Here is a 17336-nt window from a genome sequence, read left to right on the forward strand (position 1 = left end):
GCCGAGAGCAAGAGCGAGCAAGTCAGTCGGTGACAGGTCGGTCGATTAGTTTGGAGGAAAGATGGGCGACAATCCGACGGGCGACGTAACCGCCAGACTCTCGGTGGGTCCACGTGGAAGCCCCAACCATCGTCCTCGACTACGCTGCATACCACGTCCTTCATTCTACTCAGGGGAGAGCTCTTGCATCCGGAGTCAAATGGAATCTCACAAGGCCATACATGCAACCCCGAGGTAACTACCGTACAACGCCCGGCCCCGTCCGCTCTCCACCCAGATTCGATGCAACGCTCAACGCTCAAAACTCACGCGCATTCCTCCCCGATAACCTCAAAAGCAGAATTATGATTATTAAGAAGATTATATATTCTTCCGGTTCTCATCCCCGGAAGGAGTCCCCGGCCCCGAGCCCGCCATATCCCAGCTACTACTGTCTTCGCTCTGCCGCCGCCGCCGCTCGCCCCGTTCTCGCATGGCATCCCGGATCTTGCTGCTTACCTGTTCCAAACCGTCGTTGGTGGTGACTTGGCTGAGAGGCTTCAGTTGCTGTCCGGAGGAGCCCGGTCGACCGCCGAAGGAGCTACTACGGCTGCGACTGCGGCTTGGAGGTCGCGTCGAAAAAAAGCCAATGTTGGCCAGGTTATGGAACGACTCGTTGCGAGGAAGGGGCTCTTGAGTTGGCGAGCCCTCGCCGAAATCCGTAGTACTCGTCCGTCGAATCTCAGGAATCGGAAGCGGCTCCTCATCCGGCCTACGATTCAACTCGCGGAAAGGATCCGTCACGATCCTCGCCGCGTCAAAGTCTGGGAATAGTTCGGGCCCCAGAGTATTGATGGCATCGGTGACTTGCTGAGCCAGCTCAGCGCGTCGCTGTCGAAGTTTGACGAGGGTGTTGGCGGAGGATGGATTCAAAGATAAGACCAGTGGACGCAGAGATTTCAAAATATCCATGCCAACCTCGCCAATCCGAAGAGCCGCAAAGGTGATGGTCGGAAATAGGATCATGCCGACGGGTACGATCAGCCACAGTGGCATCCGGTCTGGTACAATCCCTTGGATCCGGTTGTGGTACGCCCAGAAGGTGAAAGCCGCCGTGTAGAACGCATAGAGCGCGGGTGCAAAAGCGAGAGCAACCAGAAGTTTCCAGGTCGCCATGACATCCCGCCCCTGCAGTTTGACCGTGGAGGCAGCTAGGGCCTCCTTGGACTTCTTGATAGAAATCAATTTCGTGGCGATGAAAACGGGTGCAAACAGAAGCAGACCGGGGAGCGTTGCAATGGCAAGTAGGGCCAATTTGACCAAGCGAGAAATCAACGTAAAGATCACTTGGAAGAACCTGAACTTGGCATAATCGACTTGGTGGTCGCGGATACCCAGAAGACGCAGCTGGCGATTGTAATCCGCAACGGACTTCCTGAGATGCACGATGCGAGGGTCATCTTTGAAATGAGTATACCCTTTAACCAAACGCCGGTTCAGCTCAACGACCATGGGCAATGGAAGCTTCTTGCCCTTGGTGTTGTAAAGGCGGCGAGCAGCCTGGATAACCTGTAGCTTTGTCAGTTCTCGCCTCATACAAGAAGCATCAAAAGATAACTAACCATAAGAGTCTCGTAATCCGTTCCGGTGACCGTCACTGCAACCAGGCTTTGATATATAGTGTCCAACAGGGCTCCGACTGCCTCCCTTCTTTCGCCGCGCTTATACTGTTCGACCAGCTCTCTCGGCACCTCGAATGGAGTTCCGAACTCAATGACAGCACGGGAGCGAAACTTGTGGGCGTGGAAGTAATTCATTCCACAGGGTACAATCTTCAAGCCACAATCCGGGTTATCCGCCAGCGTTCCAAGGGCCATCAGAGCAACACCAGCTGGTACGGGGATTAGAAATCGTCAATTTCAATCAAAATCAATGGGACGACACACCTTTCAAGGGAAGCAGTTCAGTCCGATCATGGCTACCACCTTCGGGGAAGATACCAACGCAGCCACCAGCATTAAGCCGAGCGAAGACTGCCTCGTAGACTGCCGTTTGATCGACATGAGGCGAGACCTTGAACTTGGCGCCCTTAAAACCAGCCAGATCCCTGTCCGATGAATCCCCCGTAAATTGCCCGTCGTTCGTAATGTCCTTCCGACCAGTAAGTTGGTACAAAGGATCTCTCGCTTTGAAAGGCTTCTTCAATATCAATTCCTCCGGTCCCCGAATCTCCGCAATTGTACCACTGTGTGAGGTTCGGTTGATGGTTGGGAGAGCGATTGTGCCCTCCTTTTCGAATCCGGGTCCTTCAAAGTTGGTGTCTATGCCACGCACCAGGGTGGGCTGATTGACAGGATCAGGTAGATAGATTGTTCCGGCGCCGACCTTCATATTGTCCATTGCTCGAGCAACAGGGACCGTCCCTATGCCCCTCGCCAGTAAACCGATAAACTTGCGCCGGAATGACTTCTCCGCGATGAGCCATGAAATGCGGCGATGAGCTTCGCTGCGCATCACGCGCATGAGAATCAACGAATCAACGAACTATAATGAAGCCCAACGTTAGTATGTACAATGTCCAAAGCTGCAAAAAGCAACTCAAACAAAGGACACCATACCTGATTAGCATGAGGGGCCGCGACAATGATCATAGGGTCATTCCGCGGAACCTTCCAAGAGCCTCGCGGGTGAACCTCCCTGAAGAAAAGGTCCGCGAGCACCGAGAATGTCCATAGGACGAGGTCATACAGCCACCCAATTAAGGGAGGGATGTAGGGCTGCTTCGCCATGGCGTTGTAGAGGGCTTTACGCTGCCGCAAATTCCCTTCTCCAAGTCGGTCGCACTCTTCTCGTGTCGAGCAGTCGGGGGGAAGGGACGACAACGAAGAGGGCAGAACAGGCGATAGGACTGAGTGGCGTTATTCTCCGACAGAGTGGTGCAAAGCACGCGTCAACACGACACAACCGAGCGAGGCATGGGCAGCTCAGGCTGCAAACTCGATTGAGTCGGACTGGAATTGTTCAGCCGATGGTGCTCGCAGTATTTGAAGGCGACTTACTGCGATATCAAACGAGCGCATGGAAATCCACGAGGGGAAGGTCGATGCGGGCGAGAGACTAGAGAGAGAGAGAGAAGGGGAAAAGAAAAAAAGAACCCCCAAACGGCGCGCCCCATGTGACAAGGGCCCTTAGCGGAGTGTCATGGACACTTTTGGTTTTGGGGCGGGGAAGAAGAGGAGCCGGCGCTAACGTCGTGCCTTGGCTTCCCTCCATTCAACTTCAGATCCAGTCGGGGCCGTTGGTTGCGTTACATCATCATGATCTGGAAGCGCACGATGGCGAGGACAAGGAAGGAGCGATGTTTCGTGCATGGAGCATATAATCACTAGGGGGCAGGAGTCAAGAATCCTTACGGAGGAGGTACTTGGGTGTTTTAAAGAAGAAGAAAGAAGGAATTAAAAAAAAAAAAAAAAAAAAAAAAAAAAAAAAAAGCGGCAGTTTTCTCCCTCGCCCAGGGTTGCCCAAAGCGGATAAGCGCCGTTCCTTATCATCCTCAGGCAGACTTGCATGTCGACGTCGTTGAGGCGAATGTTGGGCGCATCGAACCCCCGTTGCAATCATCAACCTGTTGAGACACGCCATGTCCCATGATTATTAGCCTGTCGGTATTAGTTCCTACTATCACATTCCCTTCCCGGAGGACAAGCTGAAGGAACAATAGTATTACGACGCTCTACGGGGATATGGATTTTAAGATGTACTATTCAGGCACGTATACGCTAATTGGCAGATTTGAGAATGTGTCTTTTCTCCATGAATCCACTGATCCCCTTGTGCCAAAGATCTCACAAACTCGCGGCATTCGGGGTGAACCAACACCCGAGAATCTTCCAGCAATACATTCGCCATCTCATAATTACCATCATAAACCGCCATTCGCAAGGGATCCACTCTCCCATATGGGATGATATTGGCAACCGCATTGACATCGACCTCGGGTCTGCTACACAGGACGCGCACAATGTCGCCATTGCATTGGAGTTGCTGGACCGCATAGTGCAACTCCTGACGGCCCCATTCGTCCGGGATGCCAACCGCGCATCCCATTTCGATTAACTGCTCGGCAATCCCGGGGTTGTTTTTCGAGTAGCACAGAGCTCGGTGGAGGGCCGTCTGGCCGATGAGGTTCTGCTCATCAAGAAGGTCAGGATAGCTGGTCACAATGTAGTCTATCAGTCCCGGGTCTCCTACCAAGGGCGTTGAGACTCGCAGTCCATCCTCCTGCACTACAGGGTAGAGTTCTATCCAGTCGTAAATCACATTGTGCAAAACCGTCGATCCGTCGTGCCCGGTTAGGCTTCCAAGATCCGTCCCGTGCTCAACGGCAGAGACTAAGATATCCAAGGCATCGGGCCGGTTGCGGATCAAGCGGAAGACATTCATGGATGTGATTTTGACCCCGGCCTCGAGGAGCGAGTATATTACCTCGCCTCCCCTTCCGCAACTGGCTGCCGCATGATAGAACGGTACCCTGCATTCCACGTTGATGTTGCCGGTGAGGTCTGGCCGGCGAGGGTTGGCATAATACTGCAGAAGAAGCTCCGCGCAGTCAACTTGATCGTGCAGGATCGCCACGCTGAGCATTCGACGTCCATCGATGGTGTAGGAATCGGGACTTACATCGACGTCGAGGAATCCCTGGAGGGCATCCACTCGGCCACTCATGATAGCCTCAGCCATGGGTTCTCGGGGAGCACTCTCTTCCTCGTCAAAGACATGTGCATAGTACCTGCCGTCTGACTCCTTCTTCAGGTATTTATCATAGACTTCCTGGGGTGGCAGAGCATATGCTTTTGCCGTCCGCTTCAATTTCTCTCGCAAACAGTAGTGGAACCCCCGACAGGTTCGTGCAAATCGACTGAGGCTTGCTGGTTCCAGATAATCCGTACATTCCCAGAGCATTTCTAGCGGAAGGTCGCAGATCGATGTCATCTGGAATTATTGATCAAAAGAAAGAATTTGAAGTATAAAAGCTAATAATGCAAAAATCAACCGATAGTGAGGACCAGAGTAGAAAAGAACAGTATCATGGCGTTGGCGGCGATGACAATTAGGGAGTTCTACGAGGAAGTTATATATTATGCATTATGACGAAGAGTCAGAGAAACCGACAATGAACCATCGAACAAGGGACAGAGCGAGATGAAAGAGGTCTTCTTCTCATACAAACCAAGTGTTTGACCTATGTTCCTGGTTGACACCATTTTGTCAAAGCGACACCGATCAAATAATGAGCCACAATGAAGATGAAAGACCGGGTTACAATGGCAATCAAAGGCTAACTTAACAAACGAGTCTAGACCCTTTGACCGTGCATCAGGTTGATGCACGATGACCGACAGCACGGAAAGAAAGAAAAGAAGAAGAATATTTAGTAGGAGTTGGCAGGGACAGGATTCACGGGGAGAATCAGAATGTCTCGTTTCTGCCGACAGTCGAGAGGTCTGGGCCGTTTTTTTTTTTTTTTTTTTTCCCTCCCTCCCTTCGTCCCCGCCTGACCCCGCGAAAAAGTGACCCCAACTCCTTCTCTCATCCCGACGTTAATCTAGTTCTTGCCATTATGCCTTTATACCCAAGCCATTCCTATTAGTATTGTTATTGTTACTGCCATTGATCTTGATACCCATCACTGTTCCCAGCCTCCTGGAGTGTGAACGTACTAAACAATTACCGTCCTTCTTTTCGGCTGTCATCGGTCGAACTGACAATCCCGTCTTTCATCGCTGCCGCGTCAGTGTTCTTAACCCATCCTGTTCCTGACCCTGATATACTACGGCCTCTATCATCGGGTTCAAACCATACAGCCAAATCGAATCCGAACAGACTCATCAATCGTTACCGTGTCCTCCAGCTTGGACCTTTTACCCGACAGTTTCTGCTGCTTTTAGTGGTCCCCTTGTTTCCCCTTTTCTACATCTTCAGCGTCCTTTCGACCGTGGTCTCATCCGCTATCCACAGTCCGACTAATATCGCGGAGTGTTGGTTCGGACATCTTTTAACCAGAGTGCTCGGTCTCGGGTTTGCCGACTTTACTTCAGGATCAATCGCTCTGGCTACAGACGGTCTTGCGACGACAACATGTCGGTCAAGTATGTGATTGCACCCTTGCTCCCCGTCCAAATGATTTGATAGTAGCCTGCGCTATACGTGGTTTCCGCCGTGGACTTAATTATTACCTCTCTTCCTTCTCTTCTTGAAATCACCGGCCCACCCTTACCTCTACAGATGTCCACAAATGTGTCATGTTGGATTGAATCTAATATCTCGCACAGCTGGGTGATGCTTAATGATCGGGAAGGCTTTGTTCGCCTTCCTAATGAGCAATCGATCTACACATCTCCTCCCCGTACTTCCTTTTCCCTACAGCCGCTTGGTTCCTACAAAGGCAAGGAGACATTAAACATCCAAAGCAGCGCCGGCCATATCTCCGTCACAAACCAGCGGGTAATCATACCGCCCTCTCTGATCTTCTTGACGCCGGCTGACAGTGTATTCCCAGGTCGTCTACATTCCATCGCAGAAATCAAAGGAGTTTCAATCATTTTCCGTTCCCCTGCTCAATGTGCACGACACGCATGTTTCGGCTCCATTCTTCGGCCCAAACCAGTGGATGGCCCTTGTCCAACCCGTCCCGGGCGGAGGTATCCCGCCAGCATTGCCTGCAGTGCAGCTCAAAGTAACCTTCAAAGAAGGAGGGGCATTTGACTTCCATAACCACTTCGAACGGATTAAGGAGCGCCTCCAGCAGGCTGTCGACGTGTCCCAGGAAGGCAGCCGGGGGGCTAGGAACGTTGACATGTCTGCCGTCCACCTGGACGAGTTACCCGCCTACACTGGGCCGTCACAGGGCCCGACCACATCTGGGTTGGGTAGTAACCCAAGTGATCCGTCGCCAAGTTCACAGTCGCCGACAGCTGATCGAGCCGCCGCCTCAGGCCCCGAACCTATGGAACCGCCTCCGGGGTATGAGGAAGTCCAGCAACAGAGCGTAGCACACGAGTTCGAAGAAAGACTACGCCGAGGGAGCTAGCGGACAAGGAAATGTGATTTGGGAATTCACGTTGCTTCTTTCTAGCACGATTCATCCACTGTTCCCTTCGAGAGAGCCTGTATACCGAGAGGGGGTGTATTGCTGTACAGTACAATGAATAAGCGAATAATCCGAGACCAAGCCATAGTTTGTACTCAGCGTAAACCTATAACTAGTTAGTTACATGCGTAGGTCAGTAAGTAAGTAGAAAGGAGGCCAGAGTGATTGGGCGATCCCCTGCCGAAGCGTCAGCCAATCACGTGTGCGACAATAACACATTCGCCGGGGCGTTCCGATTTTCCTGGTCCCGGCAGCTTTCGTAAAACCAACCCCAAAACCTCATCAATCCTCGCTCCGTCGCTGCCACCTGCACCACTTCCCCCCCACCACTATCTTGGATCCCAGACCCTCCAGTCTCCTCAATTGATCCCTCCTCACGCTTCAGGATGGGTCTCACCGATTTTTTCTCCGACATGATCTCCTCCCTGAGCTTCCCCGAGGCTCAGGCTGAGGCTCCCGCCGAGACCGCCGAGGAGACCCCCAGCCAGGAGACCCAGCCCGAAGAGAAGTCGGCCGCCAGCGAGGAATCGACCGCCGACGAGAGCTCCGAGAAGACCGAGGACTCGGCCGAGGAGACCCCCGCTGAGGAGGCCTCCGAGGAGGAGCCCGAGAAGGAGGAAGAGGAAGAGGCCGAGGAGGAAGAAGAGGAGGAAGAGGAAGAAGAAGAGGAACCCGAGGACATCAAGCCCCAGCTCGAGGAGGGTGAGTCGCTGAAAATACGCTTTGACTTTGACCGCCCCGTTTTCATTGGGATTTTTCCCGCCGTGGTCGGGATTTACGCGACAATGGCTTCGAAGCAGCGGATGGGCAATTGGCCTGTCGGTCAGCCGACGCTGGGCTGATTCGGCACCGTCCCATCAATGCCATTGTCGCAAGACCCGCCAAATGATGCATTGCTCTTTACCATGATCTGCACAGATTGGAAGCTGACTTTTGTCATCTGATAGAGTGTGCCAACTCCTCCCAGTGTGCCCCGGCCAAGCACCACTTCGACGAGTGCGTTGAGCGTGTCACCCAGCAGCAGGAAGATGAGGACTACAAGGGCCCCAAGGAGGACTGCGTTGAGGAGTGTAAGTGAATCCCGTTAGCCCAGCGCTGTCGTGCTGGGTAATCGATGCGGTATCTGCTCTCTGTGGGCGATGTTCGGGGCTCGCAAAGCAGTCTGCATCGTGCCAGAACACCCATCACTGACACGAAATTTTCTCTTGTAGTCTTCCACCTCGCCCACTGTGCCACCGAGTGCGCCGCCCCCAAGCTCTGGAAGTCCCTCAAATAAATGTGTCGCTCCCGTGACGATTCCTGCCACGTTTCTCTTAATGGTTCAATGACAAAACGGGTTTAACGAACGGCGCGTGTCACGTATTGACCATCTGGATGCGATACGAAAGAGGAGCAGTGGACGGGGATTCACATCCAAGCGCAATGGCTGCGAGGTCCTCTGGCGGTCGCCTCTGCCTTGGACGGATTCCGACACGGAAAAGGAACGGAATTCCTCTTTCGGTGTTGGATTTGTGTGTTTGTTTGTTTTATAAAACATGTGAAGGAAGGGGGAAATGGATCCTTCGCCGTGTATGTACAGATAGCTGGTTTTTCTGCCTGTTGGAACTGTGCTTCTTAATTTTCTTTGTGTTTAGAACGAAATGTTACTGCTCTCCTAGATTCGGTGCTTCTCACTATCGGCCGATGAGCGTCAAGACACCACCTTAAACTAACACGATACTTATGAATGGCTAACATGATACGGAGTACATGACACTTAATTGACTAGAAGCAGGGTTCTCGACAGCAGCAAACGTCAACGAACAAAAACAAAACTAAAAGGGTATTGGCATATCTCATCGCAAGCAACTCCAACGTCCCCAGCCACCGACCTCATCTCGACCAAAACTTGAGATCGAACCTGGACCTTGCAGGGGATGCACCGTCCTCGCCGCTTTGCATCTGCTGCACATCAACCCGACCGTCTTCGACGGCGTCCAAATCGACTCCCCGGTCGAGATCCAGCCGTCGGCGCCGCACGTCACGCCCAAACAGCCCAATGCAGATGGGAAATGGCACCGCGACCGCCGCAATGACGGCCGAGAAGATCAGGGCGCGCTGCATATTCCCGGGCGGGGAGGCCCGGTCGCCGGCCTTCAGCGCGTCCTGGATGAGAATGAAGATGGCGCCCAGCAGCTGCCCGCCCGTCCAGCAGGTCGTGCTGCCGATCTCCGGCGAAAACGGATACGTGATCTCGACGAGGTACTCCAGCACGACGGGAAGGAGGCCGAACGAGGCGGCACCCAGGATGGCCAGCACGACGTACGAGGGCGCTATGCCGGCAGGGCTGTCCGGCGCGAAGATCAGCGCGATATAGCAGATGGCCACGATGGGCACCAGCACCCGGATGGTGCCCAGGTAGTGCTTGAAGCGATCGGTGATGGGCGAGATGATGGCGGAGCTGATCAGGCCGACGACGATGAGGATGCCGCCGGCGATGCCCGCCTCCGTCTCGCTGAAGTCATACGGGGAGAGGATCTGGTTGAGCAGCGAGGAAACGCTGTTGAAGAAGCCGACGTAGACGGAGAAGGGGATCAGGATGAGCCAGAACTCCAGCGTGCGCAGCAGCTGACCGAGGGCTGGCAGGAGAGGCGCCTGGACGGTGGCGGCGGACGAGGCGCTCGGGGGCGTGGGGGGGTTTGCAGGGAGGAAGAAAGAAGGCAGGGAAGCGATCGTGGCCTGGGTTGTGGCGGGTCAGCCTCTCAAAAATGTTCACGGCGACGAATGGGGGAGACCTCACGATGACGGAGATGTAGAGAACCATGTCTGGGATCTCGCTCGCTTCTTCGGCCCAGAATGAATCGATCAGCTGGCCCAGTGCTGCGCCCAACGGATTGGCCAGTGTTGCCAGAGCGGTTGCGCTGGTTCGTCCGCGATCTGAAAACCACAGATCACTATATCGAGTCGGAGCACTCAGACAGAAGGGCTGTGCGAATCCGATAAGGATCTGGCCGAACATGGCGACGCCAAAGATGCCCCCGCGGGCGCGAGTGCCGGCATATCGAATCCAATTACCCACCAGCAAGAGAGCCGACGTGGTGATGATGGCGGGTTTAGGGCCTCCTTTGTTGAGAGTGAGGATCGCGACACTGGGAATGGGTGAACCAGAGTTAAGTCTGGATATCCATTGGACGGCATCGCCCAAGGGGAGACTCACGGACTGGCGACACAAAAGGCGAAGAGATAGCCGGTACTCATCCAATTGATGGCACTCTCCGATACCCCAAAATGCTCCGACGCCGTGGTCGAGATGGAGGAAAAGGTCAACCACTGTACAGGTTTATGTCAGTTGACGCAGGATGGATCGTTCAAGATACGTACATCCCAGCTCACGACGATATTCAGCAAGACCAACTGCACCAGACCCCAGAACCGGCGCTTGTAGACCCTATAGCCACGGCCAGCGGGGGGCAGTTCCACCGGGGGCTCTTGGGCGGTGGATTTGGAGGTCATTCTGGCGTTCGCAGCATCGTCGACCAGAAAAAAGAGGGGAACGCAAAAGAGGGGGCAGCGCGTTAATTATTTTATATTAAATGATCACCAGGCCTAAAGAACGGGAGGGAGGGATGAACCAGTGGTCTCTGCTACCCCGGAAATTGAGGAGTTCCAAGCGGCCATCCGAGGTTTCTCCCCGGTCGACGTTTCATTCGTTGCAACCCCATTATTGAGACGGTTGAGACTCCGTGGAATGTGAAACTGGGCGATTTGGAATTCCCGACCGACTTGACAAGCTGACATGTCTGGAGCCGGTCTGTCACTGGAGAATTGAGACGTCGAGAATGCCCGATCACTAGGATTCTGAGGGGGAATTGACTCCTCCGATCTGCATCTGCCCTTCCGGTCCATGAAATGTGAGATATAATCCATCGCACGGTAGTTAATCAGAATCTGCCCGAGTACGATCGCTCACACGAACCGGTTCGTGTGCAAAATTCTCCTAAAGCCGGTGGTTGGGATGCGATCAACATCAACCTCGTCGTCATACCTGCAGTTCAGCCAGACACCGGCCTCCACTTGAGTGGACGATCCTCGGGGGTGAAACCTGCTGGGAGACCGAGAGCGAAGGGGAAAGACATGGCGAGTATCCGTAGTTCTGTAAAAAGCCCAAGGAAAAGCCAAGCCAAACAGCGACAAGAGGAAGGGCAGGACGAGGGCCGGAAGGTGGATGCATCAACCTGCAGTTCGACGGTCGGCTCAGCCCTCGCAGATCCCCGTGATCTCCTTTCTGCTCGTCTTTCTTACTTTTCCTTCTTTCTTTCTCTCTCCCTCTCCCTCCCTCTTCCTCTACACACCCCGACCTCTCTCCCTATCCTGTTTCTATTTATTCCCTTTGCCTCTCCCGGTGATCGAACTCGGGTCACTCTTTTCTCTAGATCAGTGTTCGATCTCCCTCTTCTACCCCGTACTGCGTCCCGTAAACATTCTCGCCCCCCCCAGCATGGACGCTGCCTGGTGATTCTCGTCGCCGTTCGCATGAATTGGGGTGGATTCGATTGAACTTCCACTCGATCCCCATCCTGACTCCGTTCTCGCATTCTCTCCGTCGCAATGAACCGTCTCGAGCTCCGATCAAGCCAGTCGTCGTATGGCGACCCAAGGCACTACTCCGCCAATTCCTTTGGCGCTCCGCAGCCGCCCCCAACCAAGACCCTCGTGGACGGCTATCGAGGCGACTTCGACACTCAAAATGCAGACACTTCCAGGTTTAACCCGGTATGCCTACTCTTGTCTCAATGCTACGCTCCGATGTTCTTCCGCAATGGGTCACTAACATCCAGGTCCCGGAACAGCTTAACCCGGCGCATCCCCAGAGCTCCGCACTCCTGAACACCAATGACCCCGTCGCCATGTATCTATTAACGGAGACCGCCATGGGGGACAGCAAAAACTATGAGATCTTGTCGTTGGAGGAGGTGGAAGGATTGAAGAAAGAATACAAGTTCTTGTCGGGTCGCCTGGATGCGGCCAAACGCAAACTGGCCCTGGAAACGAAACTCCGCGATGCGGCGATGTCTCTCAGTAGACTGTACAACTCCAAGAGTCCTCGAGTCAGCGACGAGTATGAATCTGGAGGCTCCCCCAAGTCCAACCGCAGTCGCAAAAGTGTCTTTGGGCGCAGTGGCGGTTCGGGACCGCTGGACAAATCGGACGGGGAGCTTGCTGTGAGTGCGCGCAAGTGCGAGGACCTCTCGCAGGAAATCTGGAATTTGGAGCGGAGAGTGCAACAGATCCAGAAGCGACTGCTGGAGCACACGGCTGGCATCTTGCAGATGACCCATAAGGGCTTGAAGAAGAACAACAACAACAATATCCCACACACCCCGGAAAGCCTCTCGAGCCACAACACTCGCGATAGTGTGGACGATTTTGACGACAGAAGTTTGTATAAGCCATCCGACCATGCTCAGGAAGTAAATGGGCAAGGTACACGTGCAATGGGACCTGCCAACGGTTCGGACCAGATGCCCATGGGTCTGGATGCGCTGCACAACATGGAAAGACGACTGGAGGAGCTGAGTGAGCGGATGCGCGGCATGATTCTGGAATCCAACCCTAACAGTGACTTCCACTCGATCCCACCGCCATCAAACAATGGTGGCCCAGTCAATCCGACAGCAATGGTCGAAGCACATCTTGCTTACATTGATGACGGACTTGGTGCGCTCGCTTCCCAGCCAGCCGGTGTATCTTCTTCTAGAGACGGAGATTACGAGACAGAACAGAACTTGAGTGAAATTAATGCCCAGCTGCACTACATTGTAGGCCAGTCTGGGTTGTCTCGGGCGCAACCACTACCCCCGCCGCCCCAGTCATCCAGTGCAACTCTGCCGGAACAACTCTCATACCTGAACCTGGCCGTGGACAACATCCAACAGCGGATGGAAGGATTCCTGGAGCAAAAGAGTATTCTTACGACACAGATCCAGCAGCAGCGTGAGCTAAACTCCAAATCGGATGCGCAAAGAGACGCACACATCGCCGATTTGATCGAGCAGCTAGCCCATGTCAAGAAAGATCTCGAATTGGCGGAACGCGATGGCGAGCAATCGAGGGATCAGCTGAACTTTACCATGGAGCAACTGGAGGCGGCGCGTGAGCAGCAGCCAGAGCAACAAATGCGGAGCATCCCCGAGGATCACTCCGCCGCCCTCACATCCGAGAAAGAATCGCGTGCCCAAGCCGAGGCCGAAATCTCCCGCTTGCAGAACGTCCTGCGTGAGCTTGAGCGCGAGAAGGAAACCCTGGCAGATTCTAACAAGGCCGGCGCGGACGCAGAGGCCGAAATCTTGCGCCTTCAGGGGTTCATTCAGCAGTTGCAACATGAGAAGGAAGCTCTGGCGGACTCACACGAAGCCCGGAGCCACGCAGAGGCTGAGATTACACGCCTTCAGGGGGTTATCCAGCAGTTGCAACATGAGAAGGAAGCTCTGACGGACTCACGCGAAGCCCAGGGGCACGCGGAAGCTGAAATTGTACGCCTCCAGGGTATCATCCAGGAGCTGCAGCGTGAGAAGGATGCGCAAGCAGATGCCCACGAGGCCCGTCTTCGTGCTGAGGCCGAGATAACACGCCTGCAGAGCGTCACGCAAGAGCTCCAACACGAAAAGGAAGCTCAGGAGGAGGCTCAAGAAGCTCGTCTCCGCTCAGAGGCCGAGATCGCACGCCTGCAGGGTGCCATGCAGGATCTTCAGCAGGAAAGAGAGGCCCAGGCCGATTCTCACGAAGCGCGTCTCCGCGCTGAGGCCGAGGTCACTCGCCTGGAAGCCCACCTTCAACAACTGCAAACCGGGTCCAACACGCACGCAGAGGAGCTGAGTACGGTGCGGTCACAGTCGGATGCCGAAACGGCGCGTCTGCAGGGAATGATTGATCAGCTTCATCGGGAGGCCGACGCCAAGGCAGAGGAAGCGACGGAAGCACGCGAACGCGCCGAACAGCGGATCTCCCAGTTGGAGGACATGATGCAGCAGATTCGCAGCGAAGCCGACGCTCGTATTGAAGAGGCCACACACAAGCGCGCACAGGCCGAGAACGAAATCGACCGGCTGGAAGCGTCCATGAATCAACTTCGCGCCGACATCGAATCGCAGCTGCGGGAGGCAACCGAGGGTCGTACTCATGCCGAGGAGACTGCCCAGCGCCTTCAGGGTGAGCTGACTGAGCTGGAAGGTGAAGTTGTCAGAGTCCAGACGGAGCTGACAATGGCCAAAGCCGAGCTCGATGGCGCCTATGGCTCTCGCTCTCAACGTGCGGCTGCCAACCCTGGTATCCAGAAAGAGCTCGATGAGCTACATATGAAAAACTTTGAACTGGCCCAGGAACTCGCAGGTCTGAAGGCCGGCAAGCCTGGCCACAACGGCAACCTGCAACATCGCGCAGAGACGCTGGAGAAGGAACTCCGAGAAACCATTGATGACTACGAGACTATGACCAAGGCCAGCATTGAGTTCGAAAAGGAGCGCGAGCGATTTGAAGGTCACATTGACAGCCTCCGTGATCGCTGCGAGCAGCTGGAAACGCAGCTCAACGAGGAGCGCATTACCTGGATGGGCATCCACAACCCCTCCATGGGACGCGATGGCACCTATGAGACTACGTCGACTATGGTGTTGAAGAACGAGTTTAAGAAAATGATGCGGGACACTCGGGTCGAGAACATGAAGATCCTGAAGGTAAAGTTATCCCAAGCCCTTGGGGTCCGAACCCATTGATGCTAATGCGGACAAACAGGCGGAACAAGAAGAGCGTCGCAGACTCGAGACTTTGGTCCGAAATCTGAAAAAGGAGCAAGCAAATGCCAATGACAAACCTGGCGTTGACCAGAGTGTCACCGCTTTATGATCATGATAGAAGACGCGTTTTGGATTTTTGATTGATATTTCTTTTTTCACAAGCCTCCTTTCCCATCCCATCGCCCTATCTTTGGCTGATGTCGATTGATATCCCCCTGTTATCTACTACTATTCCCCGTATATACTAATGTTTTTCTCTTCTTCCTTTGCAGCCCTTCCGGTCTATTTTCTTTGGGCGAATCATTTCTTCCTCTCGGTCCTACTATCTGACTGTCCACATAGACAATTTTGGGGAGTCATGTATTATACATAATCTACTTCTTTGCCCACGGGCGTTTCATAGCTTTGAGTGAATCTTTCGTGTTCATATTCCGTTGGTCTTGTTGGTTTCTGTCGGATTCACAGAGCGCCTTCTCTCATCTGCTCGAGAACAAATTGGAAAGCACGATGGAGGGCCATGCTCCCTTCATCGCATGGATACCATCGCAATCCCGGCATTATCTCAAGCCATCTGAGGCCACCCTCGCACAAATTTCTATATATTATGTACCTCAGTCTTTCTAATGTGGGATTAACAACTCTCACGCGTTGTCTCAGCATGGCAAGCCAATGCCAACCTCATTCCAAACGAAAGGCCTTCTCAACGGCACGGTCGACATTCGAAGACTCTTCACAATGCGTAAAAGAAGAATTATCAGAATCAAGCAATGATAGCTCTATCTATAATGCTGTTCGAGCAAGCTCCGCCAACGATGCCAATCCGAGTTCAATGGACGAGCCGAACATGCTGGACAGTAGGATGGCAGCGAATATCGCCATGCTCCTTCCTCTCACACCCGAGCAGACTGCCCATAACCCCCCGTTGCAAAGGCAAGACTGCTGTCAAGACCAGGACGCCAATTCTTGCCGATGTCAGTCGCATTTGCTCTCCGACAGCTTTTTTACTCCGGAGTCGCCCTCGTCCAAACAGACCCTAGTTGATCGGTTGCGACAGCGCGAAGTGAGCAGTCTTAATGATATGTGTCGGCGACCGACGACTTCAAAATGGTCGAAAGACATTTCCTCGCCCGCAAAGCCGGTCTTACCAAGATATCCTCCACCGGTGAGGTCCCCAACACCTCCTGGTCTTCCATCGTTCGGCACCCAGGAAGCGATCAGCTACTCCACCCAGTTCCCTGTACAGTCCTTCACAAATGATAGACAGCCTCAGCTGCATGACCGGCTCGGCTTTAATAGTAATTCTCGTCGCCGTACTGTGCAGGCTGCGGGTGCTCCATCTTACGGGGAGCGATGGCGGAGACGCCTTGGTTTTGCATCCACCCCTCCGTCCGCCGGTTCAAATCAACAAGTATGCGCCGTTTCAAGAGCGGCAGATGGTACTGCTGTCTTGGGTCGGTTTCCACACAGACAGAGTGGACATGGCATGAATGCTGCAAGGCGGTTGGATGAGCACCCTTTTCATCGAAGAACGCTCACAATGGCTCAGTGCGACGGCGTCAACGCAGAAGACAGCATGATTCATGAGGATGCACGCTCAAATGTAGGCCTTGGAAATTTGAAAAGAGAAACACATATCGCCCTGGGAGCAGATTCAAGTACTGGGAGTCAAGAGGTTCAAAATGCACTGCCGCCACTACCCAATCCAGCAGTCCTTCGTCTGCCACGAAGACCGATATCCATGAATACTTTCAGTAATATCTCCAGAAATACATCGTACCAGAGTTGTGAAGGCCAGCCGCACACAGCTGAAGCGTCTGGAGAAGCGCTCACAACAGGCCTGCAGATCCGCAGCAGAAATAGTGACTCTGCTGGATGCCTTCTCGCTTCAACACAAACGTCCATGCTGAGTAGCGTACAGCAATTGGATGTTGGAAGCGAGGACAAGCCCGTGACTTGGTTACAGCAAGTGAAGACGAGTGCCTTTTGTTTTTCGTGCTGCTTACGAACGGGCAACGAGTCGGACATTGTCACGGATTCTAATACCTGCTCCCATGACACCTATACTACAGCTCGAAGCCAGATTCTAGACGAGAGTACGGCAGAGCAACCACAACATCGATTTGACGTGAGCAAGCAATCCCAACAGTTCATGCGACGGTGCACAGATACATGGAAATCGCTCTGTGGCCTGGCTTCTCGCAACTTCCTCGTCACGGAACCTATGCTTGGCTAGATTGGTCTTCCGGGAGATAGGTAGTCGAAACTTCTTGTACCCATGCATGGTGGCATTGATGGCTCTTGTTCTTCGCTGCCCGAGACCGTTCTTACGCTGATGACAACCCAGTTAGTCTATACCGGTGACATTATTGTTAGAAATATTTGCTACCACACTACAGCTCGCTCCCCACGTTGTTTTTCCATTTCTTTTCTTTGCT

The 17336-nt window shown here is 53.7% G+C and overlaps 7 protein-coding genes across 7 annotated transcripts; 4 read left to right on the plus strand and 3 right to left on the minus strand.

The window, feature by feature from the left end:
• Positions 1–360: 360 nt before the first annotated feature.
• P170DRAFT_344988 (putative glycerol-3-phosphate acyltransferase Sct1) lies at positions 361–2768 on the minus strand (the record flags this gene model as incomplete). The annotated part of the gene is made up of 4 exons (XM_024843492.1): positions 361–1548; positions 1602–1870; positions 1926–2523; positions 2598–2768. 4 exons carry the CDS (start codon positions 2766–2768, stop codon positions 361–363), a joined length of 2226 nt encoding a protein of 741 aa, XP_024710356.1.
• An 889-nt stretch (positions 2769–3657) lies between these two features.
• P170DRAFT_432589 (ankyrin) lies at positions 3658–4854 on the minus strand. Its single transcript, XM_024848296.1, has one exon. The coding sequence runs from the start codon at positions 4717–4719 to the stop codon at positions 3730–3732; it is 990 nt and encodes a 329-aa protein (XP_024710357.1). The 5' UTR covers positions 4720–4854; the 3' UTR covers positions 3658–3729.
• Positions 4855–6117: 1263 nt separating this feature from the next.
• P170DRAFT_470481 (uncharacterized protein) lies at positions 6118–7069 on the plus strand (the record flags this gene model as incomplete). Its single annotated transcript, XM_024852762.1, has 3 exons — positions 6118–6128; positions 6312–6483; positions 6539–7069. The coding sequence occupies 3 exons, from the start codon at positions 6118–6120 to the stop codon at positions 7067–7069; spliced, it is 714 nt and encodes a 237-aa protein (XP_024710358.1).
• A 326-nt stretch (positions 7070–7395) lies between these two features.
• P170DRAFT_432591 (cytochrome b-c1 complex subunit 6 family protein) lies at positions 7396–8480 on the plus strand. The gene is made up of 3 exons (XM_024848297.1): positions 7396–7831; positions 8077–8199; positions 8341–8480. Exons 1-3 carry the CDS (start codon positions 7516–7518, stop codon positions 8403–8405), a joined length of 504 nt encoding a protein of 167 aa, XP_024710359.1. The 5' UTR covers positions 7396–7515; the 3' UTR covers positions 8406–8480.
• A 330-nt stretch (positions 8481–8810) lies between these two features.
• Positions 8811–10621, minus strand: P170DRAFT_398917 (putative cell surface receptor/MFS transporter (FLVCR); the record flags this gene model as incomplete). Its single annotated transcript, XM_024846253.1, has 4 exons — positions 8811–9847; positions 9909–10257; positions 10326–10438; positions 10490–10621. The coding sequence occupies 4 exons, from the start codon at positions 10619–10621 to the stop codon at positions 9002–9004; spliced, it is 1440 nt and encodes a 479-aa protein (XP_024710360.1). The 3' UTR covers positions 8811–9001.
• Positions 10622–11452: 831 nt separating this feature from the next.
• P170DRAFT_398920 (involucrin repeat protein) lies at positions 11453–15390 on the plus strand. Its single transcript, XM_024846254.1, has 3 exons — positions 11453–11881; positions 11959–14841; positions 14900–15390. Exons 1-3 carry the CDS (start codon positions 11717–11719, stop codon positions 15008–15010), a joined length of 3159 nt encoding a protein of 1052 aa, XP_024710361.1. The 5' UTR covers positions 11453–11716; the 3' UTR covers positions 15011–15390.
• Positions 15391–15559: 169 nt separating this feature from the next.
• Positions 15560–17134, plus strand: P170DRAFT_470485 (uncharacterized protein; the record flags this gene model as incomplete). Its single annotated transcript, XM_024852763.1, has 1 exon — positions 15560–17134. The coding sequence occupies one exon, from the start codon at positions 15560–15562 to the stop codon at positions 17132–17134; it is 1575 nt and encodes a 524-aa protein (XP_024710362.1).
• Positions 17135–17336: the final 202 nt, after the last annotated feature.

This window comes from Aspergillus steynii, assembly GCF_002849105.1.
Source record: "Aspergillus steynii IBT 23096 chromosome Unknown P170scaffold_1, whole genome shotgun sequence".
Classification (NCBI taxonomy): Eukaryota; Fungi; Ascomycota; class Eurotiomycetes; order Eurotiales; family Aspergillaceae; genus Aspergillus; species Aspergillus steynii.

Excerpts from the sequence above, each read along its gene's own strand:
- P170DRAFT_432589 (XM_024848296.1), bottom strand. The coding sequence starts at position 4,719 with ATGGCTGAGGCTATCATGAGTGGCCGAGTGGATGCCCTCCAGGGATTC.
- P170DRAFT_432591 (XM_024848297.1), top strand. The coding sequence starts at position 7,516 with ATGGGTCTCACCGATTTTTTCTCCGACATGATCTCCTCCCTGAGCTTC. Across the intron at positions 7,832-8,076 it reads CAAGCCCCAGCTCGAGGAGG|AGTGTGCCAACTCCTCCCAG; the intron begins GTGAGTCGCTGA and ends GTCATCTGATAG. Across the intron at positions 8,200-8,340 it reads GGAGGACTGCGTTGAGGAGT|TCTTCCACCTCGCCCACTGT; the intron begins GTAAGTGAATCC and ends TTTCTCTTGTAG.
- P170DRAFT_398920 (XM_024846254.1), top strand. The coding sequence starts at position 11,717 with ATGAACCGTCTCGAGCTCCGATCAAGCCAGTCGTCGTATGGCGACCCA. Across the intron at positions 11,882-11,958 it reads ACACTTCCAGGTTTAACCCG|CTTAACCCGGCGCATCCCCA; the intron begins GTATGCCTACTC and ends GTCCCGGAACAG. Across the intron at positions 14,842-14,899 it reads AGAACATGAAGATCCTGAAG|GCGGAACAAGAAGAGCGTCG; the intron begins GTAAAGTTATCC and ends GCGGACAAACAG.